The sequence below is a fragment of the Lipotes vexillifer genome, unplaced genomic scaffold (genome assembly GCF_000442215.2).
Source record: "Lipotes vexillifer unplaced genomic scaffold, Lipotes_vexillifer_v1.1 scaffold374, whole genome shotgun sequence".
Taxonomy (NCBI): domain Eukaryota; kingdom Metazoa; phylum Chordata; class Mammalia; order Artiodactyla; family Lipotidae; genus Lipotes; species Lipotes vexillifer.
Genome location: NW_006774696.1, coordinates 178592 through 192643, shown reverse-complemented (window position 1 = coordinate 192643; position 14052 = coordinate 178592). Strand labels below are relative to the sequence as shown.

At 46.2% G+C, this 14052-nt stretch overlaps 1 protein-coding gene across 2 annotated transcripts in view; it reads left to right on the top strand.

The window, feature by feature from the left end:
• SYN3 (synapsin III) overlaps positions 1 to 14052 on the top strand; it is a 406875-nt gene that overhangs the window by 335267 nt on the left and 57556 nt on the right. For both annotated transcript variants that reach the window (XM_007449437.1, XM_007449438.1), the window contains one exon: positions 2777 to 2839. In XM_007449437.1, coding sequence (XP_007449499.1) covers positions 2777 to 2839 — 63 coding nt within the window. The remainder of the gene's footprint in view (positions 1 to 2776; positions 2840 to 14052) is intronic.

Genomic DNA, 14052 nt, shown 5'->3' with positions numbered 1-14052 from the left:
AATGTACCCCAAAATTGTAAAAGAATAAATTCTTTTGGCGGGGGGTGGGGGGGGGGCTTCCCTGGTGGCGCAGTGGTTAAGAATCAGCCTGCCAATGCAGGGGACACAGGTTGGATACCTGGTCCGGGAAGATCCCACGTGCCGAGGAGCAGCTAAGCCCGTGTGCCACAACTAATGAGCCTGCGCTCTAGAGCCTGCGAGCCACAACTGCTGAAGCCCACGCACCTAGAGCCCGTGCTCCGCAACAAGAGAAGCCACTGCAATGAGAAGCCCGCGCACCACAACAAAGAGTAGCCCCTGCTCACCACAGCTAGAGGAAGCCCACATGCAGCAACAAAGACCCGACGCAGCCAAAAATAAATAAATAAAATACATTTTTTAAAAAGCTTATGTATTTAGATTTTTTTAAAAGTAGAGCATCAAATTTAAATTATTAAAAAAAGAAGAGATTCTTTTTTTTTTAATTTTTAGGGGAGTATAGTTGCTTTACAGTGTTGTGTTAGTTTCTGTTGTACAGCAAAGTAAATCAGCTCTATGTATACATATATCCCCTCTTTTTTAGATTTCCTTCCCATTTAGGTCACCACAGAGTACTGAGTAGAGTTCCCTGTGCTATATAGTAGGTTCTCATTAGTTATCCATTTTATACGTGGTATCAATAGCGTATATATGTCAATCCCAATCTCCCGATAAGAATAGGTTCTTTTGATGCCACTTACATAAAGTTTAACACGTGTGATGTATATTGACTGGGAATCATATGTAATAGTTAAAATATGAATAAATACAAGGAAATTTGGTAAGAAAGAAGTACATCAGGGGCTTCAACTCTTTGGACAATGGCTTATTTCTTAAGCTAGATAATGTCCACAGTATTGCTCTTTAAGTCTTCTTTCATATGTGAAATATTCCATAATAACTCTTAAACTGACAAGTAAGTACTGCCAGGAATTGCTTTCCACTTGTAACATTAAGTGGAGAGAGCAACGAGCAAAATCGGGTATAATGCACTATACTCCCAACTTTGTGAGAACAGAACACATCAGAAGAAAACATTTAGATTAAAACAAAGAAGACCATCAGATAATACAGCAGAACTGCTCAAATTTTGAGGGTGATTTTTATTGTCTTCTTTGTACGTAACAACATAGAACTTTATTATATTTTACAGACTTTTTATAATGAGTATATATTGCTTTTGGAATCAAAAATAAATATTGCCTTTTTTAAAAAAGATACATTTGTTAACTCTAGACACCAGGATATGATAAATTGTAGCCTGAAATCAGGGAGAAAATTTTTTATTCAGCGTCTACTGCAGGAAGCCCTTGTACTAGGTCTTAGAGGAAACCATTCACATCAGGCTTGAAGTCTGACAGACCTAAGTTCAAGAGCCAGCGCCACCCCTTCCCAGCAGCTTCCTTGAGTCTCAATTTTCTGCCTGTGAAATGGTAACAAGAATACCTTCCCTGCTCGCCTCATGGGACCATTGTGGCGGTAAAATGAGATGAGGTCCATCCCGTGGGATTGTGACCCACAGCAGACCCTTCTGCCGCAGCTACAGCCACTCCTAAGTGTCAGACTAGGTGCTGGGCACCAGGAGGGAAGAGCTGGGTTCCTCCTCTCGAAGCGTCCAGAGTGTCGGGGGGCAATCCAGGACAGAGCGACAGGCACCAGAAGAGACAACTGCACAGCACAGAGAGTGGGACGTGATTATTACCTCTGGCTAGGGCTGGCTCAAGTCAGAGGAGTGCCATTATTACTAAATAACGAGAAGGGATAACCCTTGCCCTCAAGCAACTCCAAATATATTTCTAGACACCAAGCAAACCCATCTCAAACAACATGTGAACAGAATGAGTAAGAAATGCATAGCCTAGGTTCAAACCTGGTCCCCTCACTCGCTAGCTGAGTAAGCATGGGCGTGGGGGAGCACCTAACCGTTTGAGCCCCTCTCCTCCTCTGTATCATAGGGAGAGGCATGCATGCCTCGTAGGTCTTGCTCAGAGGGCTGATTAAGGCACAGATTCCGCATCGAGCACCTTCCCTGGGTCAGGCAGTGTTCTGACGGCTGGGGATGCAACAGGGAACCAACCAGGACAGGTTGCTGCCCTGTTGCTCTCTGAAGGAGATGACCCAGGGCAGTTGCTCAGCACAGCACCCACACAGCGCAGCCCACAAATGCTTGTGCTGTAGCATGACCACTATCATTAAGAGAACTCACAGCGTGGCCTGGAGAGAGCTTGGGGGAGGGAATGAGCGTTTCCAGATGCATGAAGGCTGTTGTCGGGAATCACGCAAGGCAGAGCCAAGACAGGAATATTTAAACTGCCATTCATTGAGTGTTTACAATGTAAAGCCTTCACATGTAATAACTCATGTAATCCTCATAGCAACCCTGGGGATGGATACTCATCATCCCCATTTTACAGATGAGGACCCTGAAGCACAGATCCATGTGGTAGCTTATGTGAGGTTGCACAAGTGGTAAAGCCAGGATTTGAAGCCAGTCAGTTTGCTCTGCTCTGCATTCTCCCCAGGTTGGTGGATGCCCCGGGCAGGCTGGTTTTAGGAGCTCGGGGCTTCCTTTGGAAGCTGAAAGCAATGTCATTTAGGGCGTTTAAGCCAACAGAGGGATGACCATCTGTCCAAGCGTTCTTTTGGGGATTGCTGGTGATACCAGGTGACCATATCTTTCTACAGAACAGGCAGTGAACAATGTCTTGGTGGTGATGCTCTGGGATGCTAATGAGTAATTCCTTCTTGTCTCTTTCAGCTCACAGCCCCACACTTCCCTGTGGTGGTCAAGCTGGGACACGCCCACGCCGGAAAGGGAAAGGTACGAGAAGCAGCTCTTCCACTTATGTTAATACTCACACGGCTTCCCCAGACACCTGTTCTCCTCTCCCAGTATCCCCCGTCACCCCCACCTGAGCCCAGCCACCCACATCAGAGTATCAGAGGGGCCCAAAATTCACTCCCTGTCCTCCCCAGCCCACCTTTCCCTGAGCTCCCACAGAGCATCTCTCCAGCTCAGGCCATACTAGCCAAACCCTACCTGGCTAATTGTTTCCTGTCATTGTGAATTCAGAGAAATAGATGTAAAGCATTTTGCAGATGGTGATTCTTCTGTTCCTGTCATCATCTCCACAGCTACGGGTAAGCTCATGTCTTACTCATCTCTTTATCACCTGCAGCGTTAGCACCCGGAAGGTGGCAAATGCATATGGCTCCCGGGAGGAAGCCCCTGGAGTCAGTTTCTACAAAAGTAAATAACATAGTCACAGTTGACACTGCTACCGAGCCAAACTTGGGTCCGCTCACCCGCGTGCAGTAAAGCCAATCTACTGACACTGGGTTGTGGTGAAGGAAAGTGCAGCTTTTATTGTAAAGGTGCCAACATAAGGAGGACGGGTGGCTCCTGCTCTAAAACCCCGAACTCCCCCTGAAGGGCTTCAGCAGAGCATTTTTAAAGGCCAGGTGAGGGAGGGGGTCGCAGGGAATGTCATCAGCTCATGCACAATTCTCTGATTGGTTGATGGTGAGGTAACAGAGTGGTTAACATGATCAATCCTTAGGCACCAGTAGGTCTGGGGGCTCATGATCATCAAATAGTTCATTTCTTCCATTTGGTGGAAGCATCTGTAAAACAACTCAAGAAGTGTGCATCAGATACTATTATCTAGGTCCTTCAGAGAGGAGCTACAGCAGAGGATATGGGGGAGGAGTCTGTCCTGGGAAGGCCTTATAGGGTCCTGCTCGGTTACAACATACTATGACAAATTGTACTGGTCAGATTTTTGCAGTTGCAAGTGTAGAAACGCAAATCAAATTAGGGGGCAAAAGATAATTCATTGGTTCAAGGATCAGGAAGTCTGGGATAGTTCTTGATAGATTCAGGCAGAGCTGGATCCAGGAGCTCAAGTGATATCAGAGCTCTTGGCTCTGTTTATCTCTACTTGGTGTTTCTTCAGATAGTCGAGATAGATGGCTGTGGGTAACCCATTCTGGTCCCTAAGCTCACCGTCCCAGAGGAAGAAAGACCCTGTCTCTTTCCAGCATCTCTGTATAAAACTCATGGAGGGATACTGATCAGTGCTTGGGCTTCTGGAGATTTACTCCTAAATAAGGGGAGTGGGGATGGGGAAGTGTCAGGGGCTACCACAGGCCACCTCTCAAGCTCCTGGCTCAAACAGAACCGTGTGAGAACATGTGGATCTCAGTGCCTGCCGTCCCCATTGGAGGGACCTGAGCCCATGCACAAGGCCCAGCCTGGGCGTCCTAGATAAAGGGCAGCAGGGGCCAGTAGAAACCTTGCTTTGTGTAGGCCCAGCCCAGCCATGAATAACTCTACACCCTGCACCTTCGTTCTTCCCACCCCATTACGCCTTCTGCGTCACCTCTTTCCACCTAAACTCCCTCCCCTTCAAGCAGCAAAGGATGGAAAGGGTCAGACAGGTCAGGGCGTGACCTCAGCTCTGACCTTTGTGTGAAGTAGAGCAAGTTGCCATCTAACCTCTCTTGGCCTCCTCATCTGACAAATGATGACACGTTTTTTATTGAAGTCTAGTTGATTTACAGTGCTGTGCCAATCTCTGCTGTGCAGCAAAGTGACTCAGTTATAGACATAGAGACATTCTTTTTTCACATTCTTTTCCATGATGGTTTATCACAGGGTACTGAGGATAGTTCCTGTGCTATACATTAGGACCTTGTTGTTTATCCATATTCTAAATGTAATAGTTTGCACAAACGATGATACTTCTTATAACCACCTTTAAAATGAATCCTTGTCTATTATATCTCAGTGGAACTGGAAGAAAAAAAACTTTTTAATCCTCCCGCCATACTACCTCTCCCTAAAGAGGACACATTGTGAGGGCAGAGATTTTTACCTGTTTGCCCACTACTGCACCTACGGTTCCGAATGGCTCCTGGCGTAACCCTAGCCCCTCAGTTTGTTGGTCGAGTGGATAAATGAGTAACTCCCTCTTCAGATGCCACCCTAAGTCTGCTCCCCGCTGCCTGTTCTCCCAACCCCTCCTCCATCCCCTGTCATCTGGCTATAGCTCCCTCCACTCCTGAGGCTGCCCTCCCCATGGTCCTCAATGACCCTCTGCTGCTAATTCAGCTGTCACTTTTCTGTCCGTAGCTGAGTTTACCTTTCTATATCATTTAAACCTGCTGGCCATCCTTTCTGCCCTGAAACTCATGCCCCTCTCCTGGCTCTCTGCTCTCTCTCTGACCCCTCCTTCACAGTCTCCTTCAAGTGCTTTCCTTCCTGCTGCATCTTTAGCCGCATCTATTCCATCAGCACATGCTGTCTGAGCTCTCGTCTGCTCTTTCACCTTCAGCTCCCATCTACACACCAGCAGCCCCCCCAGTCACATTTCCTATGCAGAGCATCAGGCTCTTATACCCAGTTACCTCCTCTACATCTCCACTGCGTGCCCCGTGGAAACCTCTGACTCTGAACTTCCCAGACCATGTCCATTTTGTTTTCAGACAGCCCGCCCTCCTTCCTCATCTTTATCCTCCTCCTCTTCCTGGGACCACCTCTACAACAGGAACCACCAGTCCCTCCATTGTCTTGAAACAGAAATCTGGGAGTCATCTCCCCTCCCCGGTGTCCCAGTGGTCATCAAGTCTTGTCACTTGCCCTTTTGTTAATGTTTCTCAAACCTGTCCCTTTCTTTCCACCTCCTGTCACCACCTTGGACAGCTTTGGTAAAGTTAGAGGGTTCCCAAGAATTAAATTCCGTTTCTAAAGCTTAAAATTATCCCAGACAGGAAATAAAAAGAAGGAAATACTTAAAGAGACTGACGCAATGTCGGGGGAGGGGATGCCTCTGAGAAACCCAAGCCCAAAAGGAACTCCCAGAACATGGAAAGGAGGCCACATCTCCGAGGATAAGAAGTGTCACCCGCTGGAATAAACTGAGGTTTGCAAAAATGCTGAGATCAAGGGGAAAGGACTTTTCTCCTTCTGTCTGGAATGAGAAAAGTATCAGGACGGCCTGGACGTGCCGACTGAGCAAATGACGTCGTATTCGTGGCTGAGGGGGAGAAAAACAGAAGGTGTCTGCTACAGCACTTCCAGTTTCTCTCCAGAAGGAGGATCGTCGGGAGAGAAGCAAGGAGAACATCTCTAGGAGGAAACTGGTGAAGAGGCTGCCGATTAACTCAGTCTTACTGGAAATCCACCCAGGATCCCATGATTGAAATTCCTGACCCTCCTCAATTATATTTTGCTTCTCTGTTCACACACATGAATTCGTATCTACTCTGTGCTAAGAATCGGAGGATGAATAGGACCCAGTCCTTGCTCTCGAGAAGCTGAGGAGACAACCACATAAGTAAATAAGTATAAGATGTGCTGAGGATCTGATAGAAGGCTGTGCAGGGAGTGTGGAGATTGAAGGAAGGAGCTTAATTCCACCTAAGGGATGGAAAGAAGTTCCCTGTCAGGGTAACTACGTGGTTTGGTGTGCCTGGAGATTTAAGGAGTTCTAACAAACAAGAAAGACTCGAAGACAAGAGGTGGACCAATACCCTCTTTATTAAAACAAAGAAGAGTGGATGTCACAAGGCACAGAAATCAAAATATAGTGAAATGCTGTGCAGTTTGGGGAGCACTTAGATAGTTAGGAGGTAATCATGGGATACACCAGGAGTTCTAAGAAACCAGTAAGGCTAGACCAATTTAAGAGGGTGGTGTTCTTCCCCCAGGGGCATTTGGTCATGTCCGGAGGCAGTTTTGGTTGTCACAACTGGGGGTGAGGGAAGTGCTAGGGACATCTGGCATCTACCCGGTGGGAGCGAAGGATGCTGCTGAACACCCTAAAATGCCCCCTACGACAAAGAATTATCCAGCCCAAAATGTCAAGAGCGTCAAGGTTAAGAAACCCTGGACAAAACTAATTTCATTTCCTTTGTGGAAAGTTTTACCAGATTAGAAACCAGAGGAAGCAGTGGTTATTACGGAGTTCAACATGTTTCAAAGTCTGTTCCAAAGGACTATGCTAAAGACTATTTTAGTCAAATACGAAAATTCCATGTTAAAGTAGGTTTTTAGGGCAGAACTTCTCAGAGTCGTAAATTTGCTCATATACCTCCTAGGGGTACAAGAACATGAAAACTTGCGCAGAACTTTCCAGATTTACCTGACTCAAGAAACTTTTCACCATTTTTTAATTGAGATGCGTGTCCTTTCCTTAATTTGTAAAAACTCTTTGCACATTAAGAACATTCATCCTTTGTCATAATTTGCAATGATTTTTCTCCATTTGACAGTTACATATCCATTTTATTATTCGGTATTTAACCATTTTTAAAGGTTGTTTTTCAATTGTAGTCACATGTTTCCAACTTTGGGAGGCAGTTTGTTATAGTGGCTAAGGGTGTTGATTTGAATCTACTTGTTTGTTGTGAGACCTTAGGTTAAGTTACTTACCCTCCCCATCCCTAGTTTCATCTTATGTAAAAGGAGGATATTAATAGTATCAACCTAATAATGCTGGTTGTGAAGATTAAGAGACATTATTCATGTCAAACACATAGTTCAGTGCCTGGAACACAATAGGCACTCAATAAATATTAGCCGTCATTATTATTAAGAATGTTTGAACCTGCTCTGAGAACCCAAAATCCAATTGAAGTCAATAGGGGAGGTGTGACTAAACAGCATCCTCTGTCAGAGACTATATTTTATTTGGCTGCAAGTTCAATGTGAATCAGATGAGTAAGGAGTTGCCAAAAGCTCTAATCCATAAACACCTAATAAATAGGTGAAAATGGGCTCAACCTCATTCATCACTAGGGGAATACAAATGAAAACTATGATGAGATGCCACTATATAACCACTAGACTAGCTTAAACTAAAAAGATTAATAATACTAAGTGTTGGCAAGGACATGGAACATTTGGAACACAAACACAGAGCTAGTGAAAGTGTCAATTGATACAACTGCTTTGGAATACAGATTGTTATCATCTGCTAAGCTGAAGTTACACAGAAGTTCTTCTTTTAGGTATATACCCAACCTAAATGCATGCGTGTGTGCTCCAGTGTTTATAGCAGCTTATTCATAGTTACCAAAATCTGGACACAGTCCATGTGTCCATTAGAAATAAAATAGATAAATAAATTGCAGTATATTCAGACAAATGGAAAATTTCCAGCAGTGAAAATGAATGAACTACAACTATATACAACAACGTGCATGAATTTCACAAATACACCATTGAATGAAATAAGTCAGATACAAAAGGATGCCTATTTATATGATTTCATTTATATAAAATTCAAAACCAGGGAAACTAAACTATAATGTTAAGTGGGATACATATTAAGGTGATAAAACTTTTAAGAAAAGCAAGAAAATTACTACCATAAAAAAAAATAGAAGTTACCTTTGTGGAGGAGGGAGGTGTGGTCATTGGGATGCAGCAGGAGTGGTCCCAAGTTCTAGTTCTTGACTTGGGTAGTAGTTATGTGGATGTTTGCTTTGTGATTGACAGCTCATTGAACTGTCATTTTTATACTGGGCAATTCTCCATGTGTGTTATATTTCAAAATAAAATAAGGTTTTTTAAACCTTGTTTAGGACATATTAATGGAGCTCTGATTTCCAAAATAAAGTGAGAGTCCTGCACTGCGCTGATTCCTCCATGGCTAGAACGTTGTATTCGGTTCTGGGCTGTAAACCAGTTCTGGATGTTTGAAAGAGCCATTGACGCGTGAGTATGTCCAGGGGAAAATGAACTGAGCAATGGAGGGCAGAGGCATCCAGGCTAGGAGGGCTAGAGACAGTGTGGCCCCCATCCCCAGAAACATGGAGAATTGTCCTGGGAAGGTAAGCTGGACTGCTTCTATATAACATGTAGCAGCCAAAAATGGGACCAAGGTCAGGGGGAAATGCATGAGGGTTGTGTTGGAAGAGCAACTTTCTGACAATAAGAGGTGAATGTTAATGGAATGAAGAGCCCCTTTGGGTAGGAAGTTCTCATCAACGCAGAACTGGAGCAAAGATGAATACTTACTGGAGAGTTTCAAGGGGATTTAAGCATTATGTGGGATTCTTAGCCTGAGACGTTTGAACCCCGTAAAACTGAGACACATCTGCGTATGTTTATGTGTGGATGGGATATGAATGTTTTGCGGGGGGAAGAGTCCATAGCTTCTTCCGCCTTTTTGCAGGAGCCCATGACCCTCCCGAAGTTTAACATACCCTGAAGGCGACTGCTACAGTATCTTCCAATGAAAAGAATCTGTGGTTTTGATCAATACTATGAGCGGTCTATTGAAAGGAATGGCATTTCTGTTATTATCATAGAAGTCAAGTTCAAGGCCAACTGCCAGTATAGTGTGGGGGTAGCATTTATAGAATCTGAAAGCGTGTTTCTGGTTTGAATCTGGATTAACCGTTTACTGGTTGTGTGTCCTTGGGCAAGTTGCCTAACCTCTCCATGCCTCAATTTCTTCATCTCTAATATGGGGACAATAATCTCCCTCCTGGAGTTGTACTGATGATAGAATCAATCAGCCCAGGCTTAGGAAGGTGCCTGGTCAACACTCAGTGAATCGGAGCTTTAAAAACTCACTACAAACATAAACTATTACTCTGATTACTTAACTGCGTATCTCAACTAAGATGAGATAAGCAGTTGCTCATAACAGACAAGAAGGGAAGGAGAATTAAATTCTGGGTAAATTCTTAAAGTAAGGAAAACGGGATTCCAGCATTCCCAGGAGAGGCCAAGATAACAGGCAAACCCCACCCTGGGAGTCACCTTATCCTTGTTTCATAAATTCACAGACCTTCAGGACTTAAGTCCCAGCACCCCACTTAAAAGATAAGAACCTGAGGCCCCAGAGAGGAGAAGGGTCTTGCCCAAGGCCACATAGTGAGGAAGCATCCCCAGTAACAGAACAGGAAGGGAAAGAAAATCCTTTGAGATTTTTCAACCCCATTGCATACTTTACAGATAAGAACAGTAGTAGTAATAATAGCCAGAATAATAATAAAAGCTAATGCTCTGTGGAGTTTACTCTGTGCAGGCACTGTTCTAAGTGCTTTATAAATTACTCATTGACTACTATCCTCTCATAGCCACCCTATGAGGAAGATACTGTGGGTATCCCCACTTTTCATATGAGGAAACTGAGGCACAGGGAGTAAGGGGTGGAGTGGGGTTCAACCCTGGGCAGTCTGGCTCTGGCTCCTAAGCTCAGTGAGAGGTAAAGGGCACTGCCATGGTCACAGGTTAATAAGCCCAGATGCGGGCTTGGCCAGGGTTTGTTGTTCTACTAAGAGGAGCCTGGAGTGATGAGGGACAGGGATGAGGTGCCTTGGCAGACAGCCTGTCTGTTCTGGGGGGGCCAGGTGGAAGCTCCTAAATGCACTGTTTTCCAGTCGCCCCCGCATCTTGCACACCCCTGCTTGGCCAGGGCCGCTGCTGTCATCAGCTCCCAGCGACCTGGACTCTGCTCTCTTCCCTCGGGCTGACTCACTTAATAAGACCTCCCAGCACTGTCCACTTTTTAAAGTGGGAGTAGGTGGCCAGGTAACACGGTAATGGAGAGAAAGGGCTAGAGAATGAGCAAATGGGGGAATGGAACCCAGGGGAACAGTTAAGAAATCAGGTGCTCCCCAGCACCTGGGAGATCACCAGGGAGGAAGGTCACTCTGTGTTTCATGCTCAGCAGAAGCTGAATCAAGTGAGAGCGGGGGAGAGGCTCCGGCCTGCAAGGCGTGCCGGGACGCAGTGTTCACGGCCGCTGCCAAGCTGTGTAGGAGGAGAGGAGAGAGGGACACACACTCCCTCCAGCAGCCTCCCTCCCCGCTCCACCACCCACCGAGTCCGCCCCCGCGGATGACCTCTGCCTCCTTCACTCTCTGCTTCTCTTGAACAAAATGGGCCCTTAAGGGGCTTCCATCTGTCCTTTACACCGTAGTGAAAATTGTAAACACTGTGCTCTGCATCTCAGAGCCTCTGGCATGAGGTTGCCCTCTCTATAAGCACAATAAATACTCTCGATCCTCATTATTCATGGATTCTGTATTTCTGAATTCGCCTACTCACTGGGAATATATTCGTCACCCCAGAATCAATTCTCACAGTGTTTTCGTGGTCATTCACAGACATGTGCAGAGCGGTGAATAATGTGCGTGTTCCTTCCCAACTGATGTCGAGCAGGAAACACCCTTCTTGTTTCAGCGTGTAAACAAGTGTCCTCTTCTTGGTGTATTTAGTGCCACACTTTTGCATTTTTGTCCCTTGTGTTGGTGATTTCATTGTTTAAAATGACCCCCAAGCGTAGGGCTGAAGTGCTGTCTGGTGTTGCTAACCCCAAGCAGGCTGTGACGTTTCTTGTGGAAAAAAATGTATGTGTTAGATAAGCTTCATTCAGGTATGAGTTACGGTGCTGTTGGCTATGAGTTCAATGTTAATGAATCAACCACATATATTAAATAAGTTGTCTTTAAAGGAAGCACACATAACAAGATTATATATTGATGAGCTGATGAAAATGTGACCATAGGCTTGCAGGAAAGGAACCCTAGGAGCAGCGGTTCAGGAATCGCTAATTCAGTGTTTGCTGCAAAGTTACAGAATGTAACTGCTGTGAATAATGAGAATGGACTCTGTGTGTGTGTGTACATATGTGTGTATATCACACACACAAACACACATATTTGTAAAGAGTCCTAAGGGCCTCTTTCTTCCTTTGGATGCCAAACTGCCACAATTCTAAGCACAAACAGAAGCAAACTAAAACAGTTATTTCATGACTCTGTCCAGCCTGACATCTGTCACGCTGAAGATGACATCACCTGGATCATCAACTCGTTTTCCTTACGAGGGTTTAAGGCTGAGATCTCTACTGGTGACGCTTACTCTGCCAATCCCCGCATATTTGCACCATCCTTGGTTGGCCTGGGTTCAGGAAACCTGGGTCCTCCTGCCAGCCTTGCACCCCCTGGGGCCCACGGTATCCACCTGGGCAAGTCATTTAAACACATAAGTGCAGGGTGCCAAATATGTCAAATATACACGATTTTCCTCACCAGTCACTTGGAAGAGCTCGTGAGTAGAAGTGCCTTAAAAAGTATGAAGCGCCACGTGAATGTGAGGTGGAGAGGTAAACGAAGAGAAGAGTATGGGCTTTGGACTTAGACCTCACTGGGTTCTGGTCTGGGCTCTGCCATCGGCTAGCATTGTGACCTGGTGCAAACTCCTTGCCTCCTCTGGGATAACCCAAAGCAGATCAGGTGGTATGAACAAAGGTACACCAGCTGGTGCAACAGGATAAGTGCCTTCAACATCTCCTCTAACCCTCAGAGGTGCCCTGAGAGCTATTTCTGATCCCAGCTTTCCAGAGGTTCCAAGAGTTGTTTTGCTTAAAGTCACAGGTAAATGACGGAAGCGGGATTCGAACTGAGGTTGTCAGGTTCTTCAGCTCTTTTCTTCCTGCTGCCTGGGACCCTCAGGAACGCCCTGGTGGAATCACCTCTTCCCATCATAAGGCGACCAGCCAACTTAATTGGAGAGTTGATTTATGAAGAATTTCACAGGGTTCCACCCAAGAAACATGTCAGTACCTTGGAGACGAGCACTGACCTTTGCATATGAACTGCTCTTGTTGTCTGCTGGACTGATCTCACCCCAGGCCTGAAGCCAAGAATAAGAACCCTTGTGCAAGAGAACGAGAAGAAGGAAAGGAAGCATGTCGCCGCCTGGCACTATGTCTTAAGAACAGTGTGCACCCCCAGTCACAGGCCCCCTTTTGTCAAGAGGGACAGAGACACAGGAACAGACTCATCTGGAAAGAATAAATTACCTGCTCTTGTGTGCACTGGACCACACCGCTCCTCCATGGAGAACAGCATATTTTTAGCCGACAAACATTGAAAAGCAGTAGTACTTCCGTTTTCTTTCCTCTCCTTTCCTGGCAACGTCTGTTGACCCATCCTGGCATAGTATGCAAGAGAGGCCAGAGAAGTCATTCCCTAGGAGTCTCCCCAAAAGAGGAGGGGGCGCACATCGCCTGTTGGGGGTTACTCTGTATAATTTCCCACAACTTGATGACCAGCTCCCCCAACATTTTCCCCCAACATTCGACAGTCAGCGTGCAATTTAACAAACTTCATCCACACTGGGAGCCTGCTCAGGTTCCGGCAGTCTTTTCATGAGGGTATGGTTATCATGATAACCATTTAACAGAGGAGACCAGCAGAGATCGAGGAGGCGAAATGATTTGGCACAAGGTTGCACATTGTGTGCTGGGAAGGCTGCACATTCTTTCCCCTGGTCCTGGCACCCATGCCAGGGAAGGGAAGCCTCCAGAGAGTTCTGCCAGCCCACCTGGAACACAGCCTGTGTGTCCACTGAGGTCTTCCTCAGCCAAAATGTGCAGGCGCGGCCCATTGTTACTATCAGCAGGCAGTAGAAGTGACGTCCTGAAACAAGCAGATGCCACCTGCTCACTGCAGCAGCAGCCCAGGCCAGCCTCCCACCCTGCTCCCTGCAGGTGAGACCAGCCACACCTCTGGTTTCTTGGAAATAAATCCACTTGGAGGCAGCTGGCATTGTTGCCAACAGGTGGCAGCAGCAGGGTTGTCTGTGGGAGGAAACCAGAGAAGGATGTAAACAGTGGGCTTGCTGCGTTTTGGAGAGAGAAGAGAGTGTGTGTGAGCAGAGTGAGCAGACACCTTACACACAGTCATCAGCATCCTCTACCTAGCCTCCAGACAAAGGAACACTATTGGCAGAACCTGTCCTCTCACCTTGACTACTGGCCCCCAGCCCCAAGAAACCTTCACGCCAACACTCCATCCTCCAGTAGTGAGGCCATAAGATGCAAGGGAGGCCACGTGGGACAGTGAATGCTGTTCAGGCTTTCCCATATCATGACGCTTGTGGAAAATGGTTGTATTGAGGATTGAGTGGGTCAATGGCAGGGGCTACCAGCAGCTGAAGAGAAGAGCCTGGGACTTCCAGCCACTCTGAGGGATAAGGGAGCAGCAGCAAGAGCACCTATGGGGATG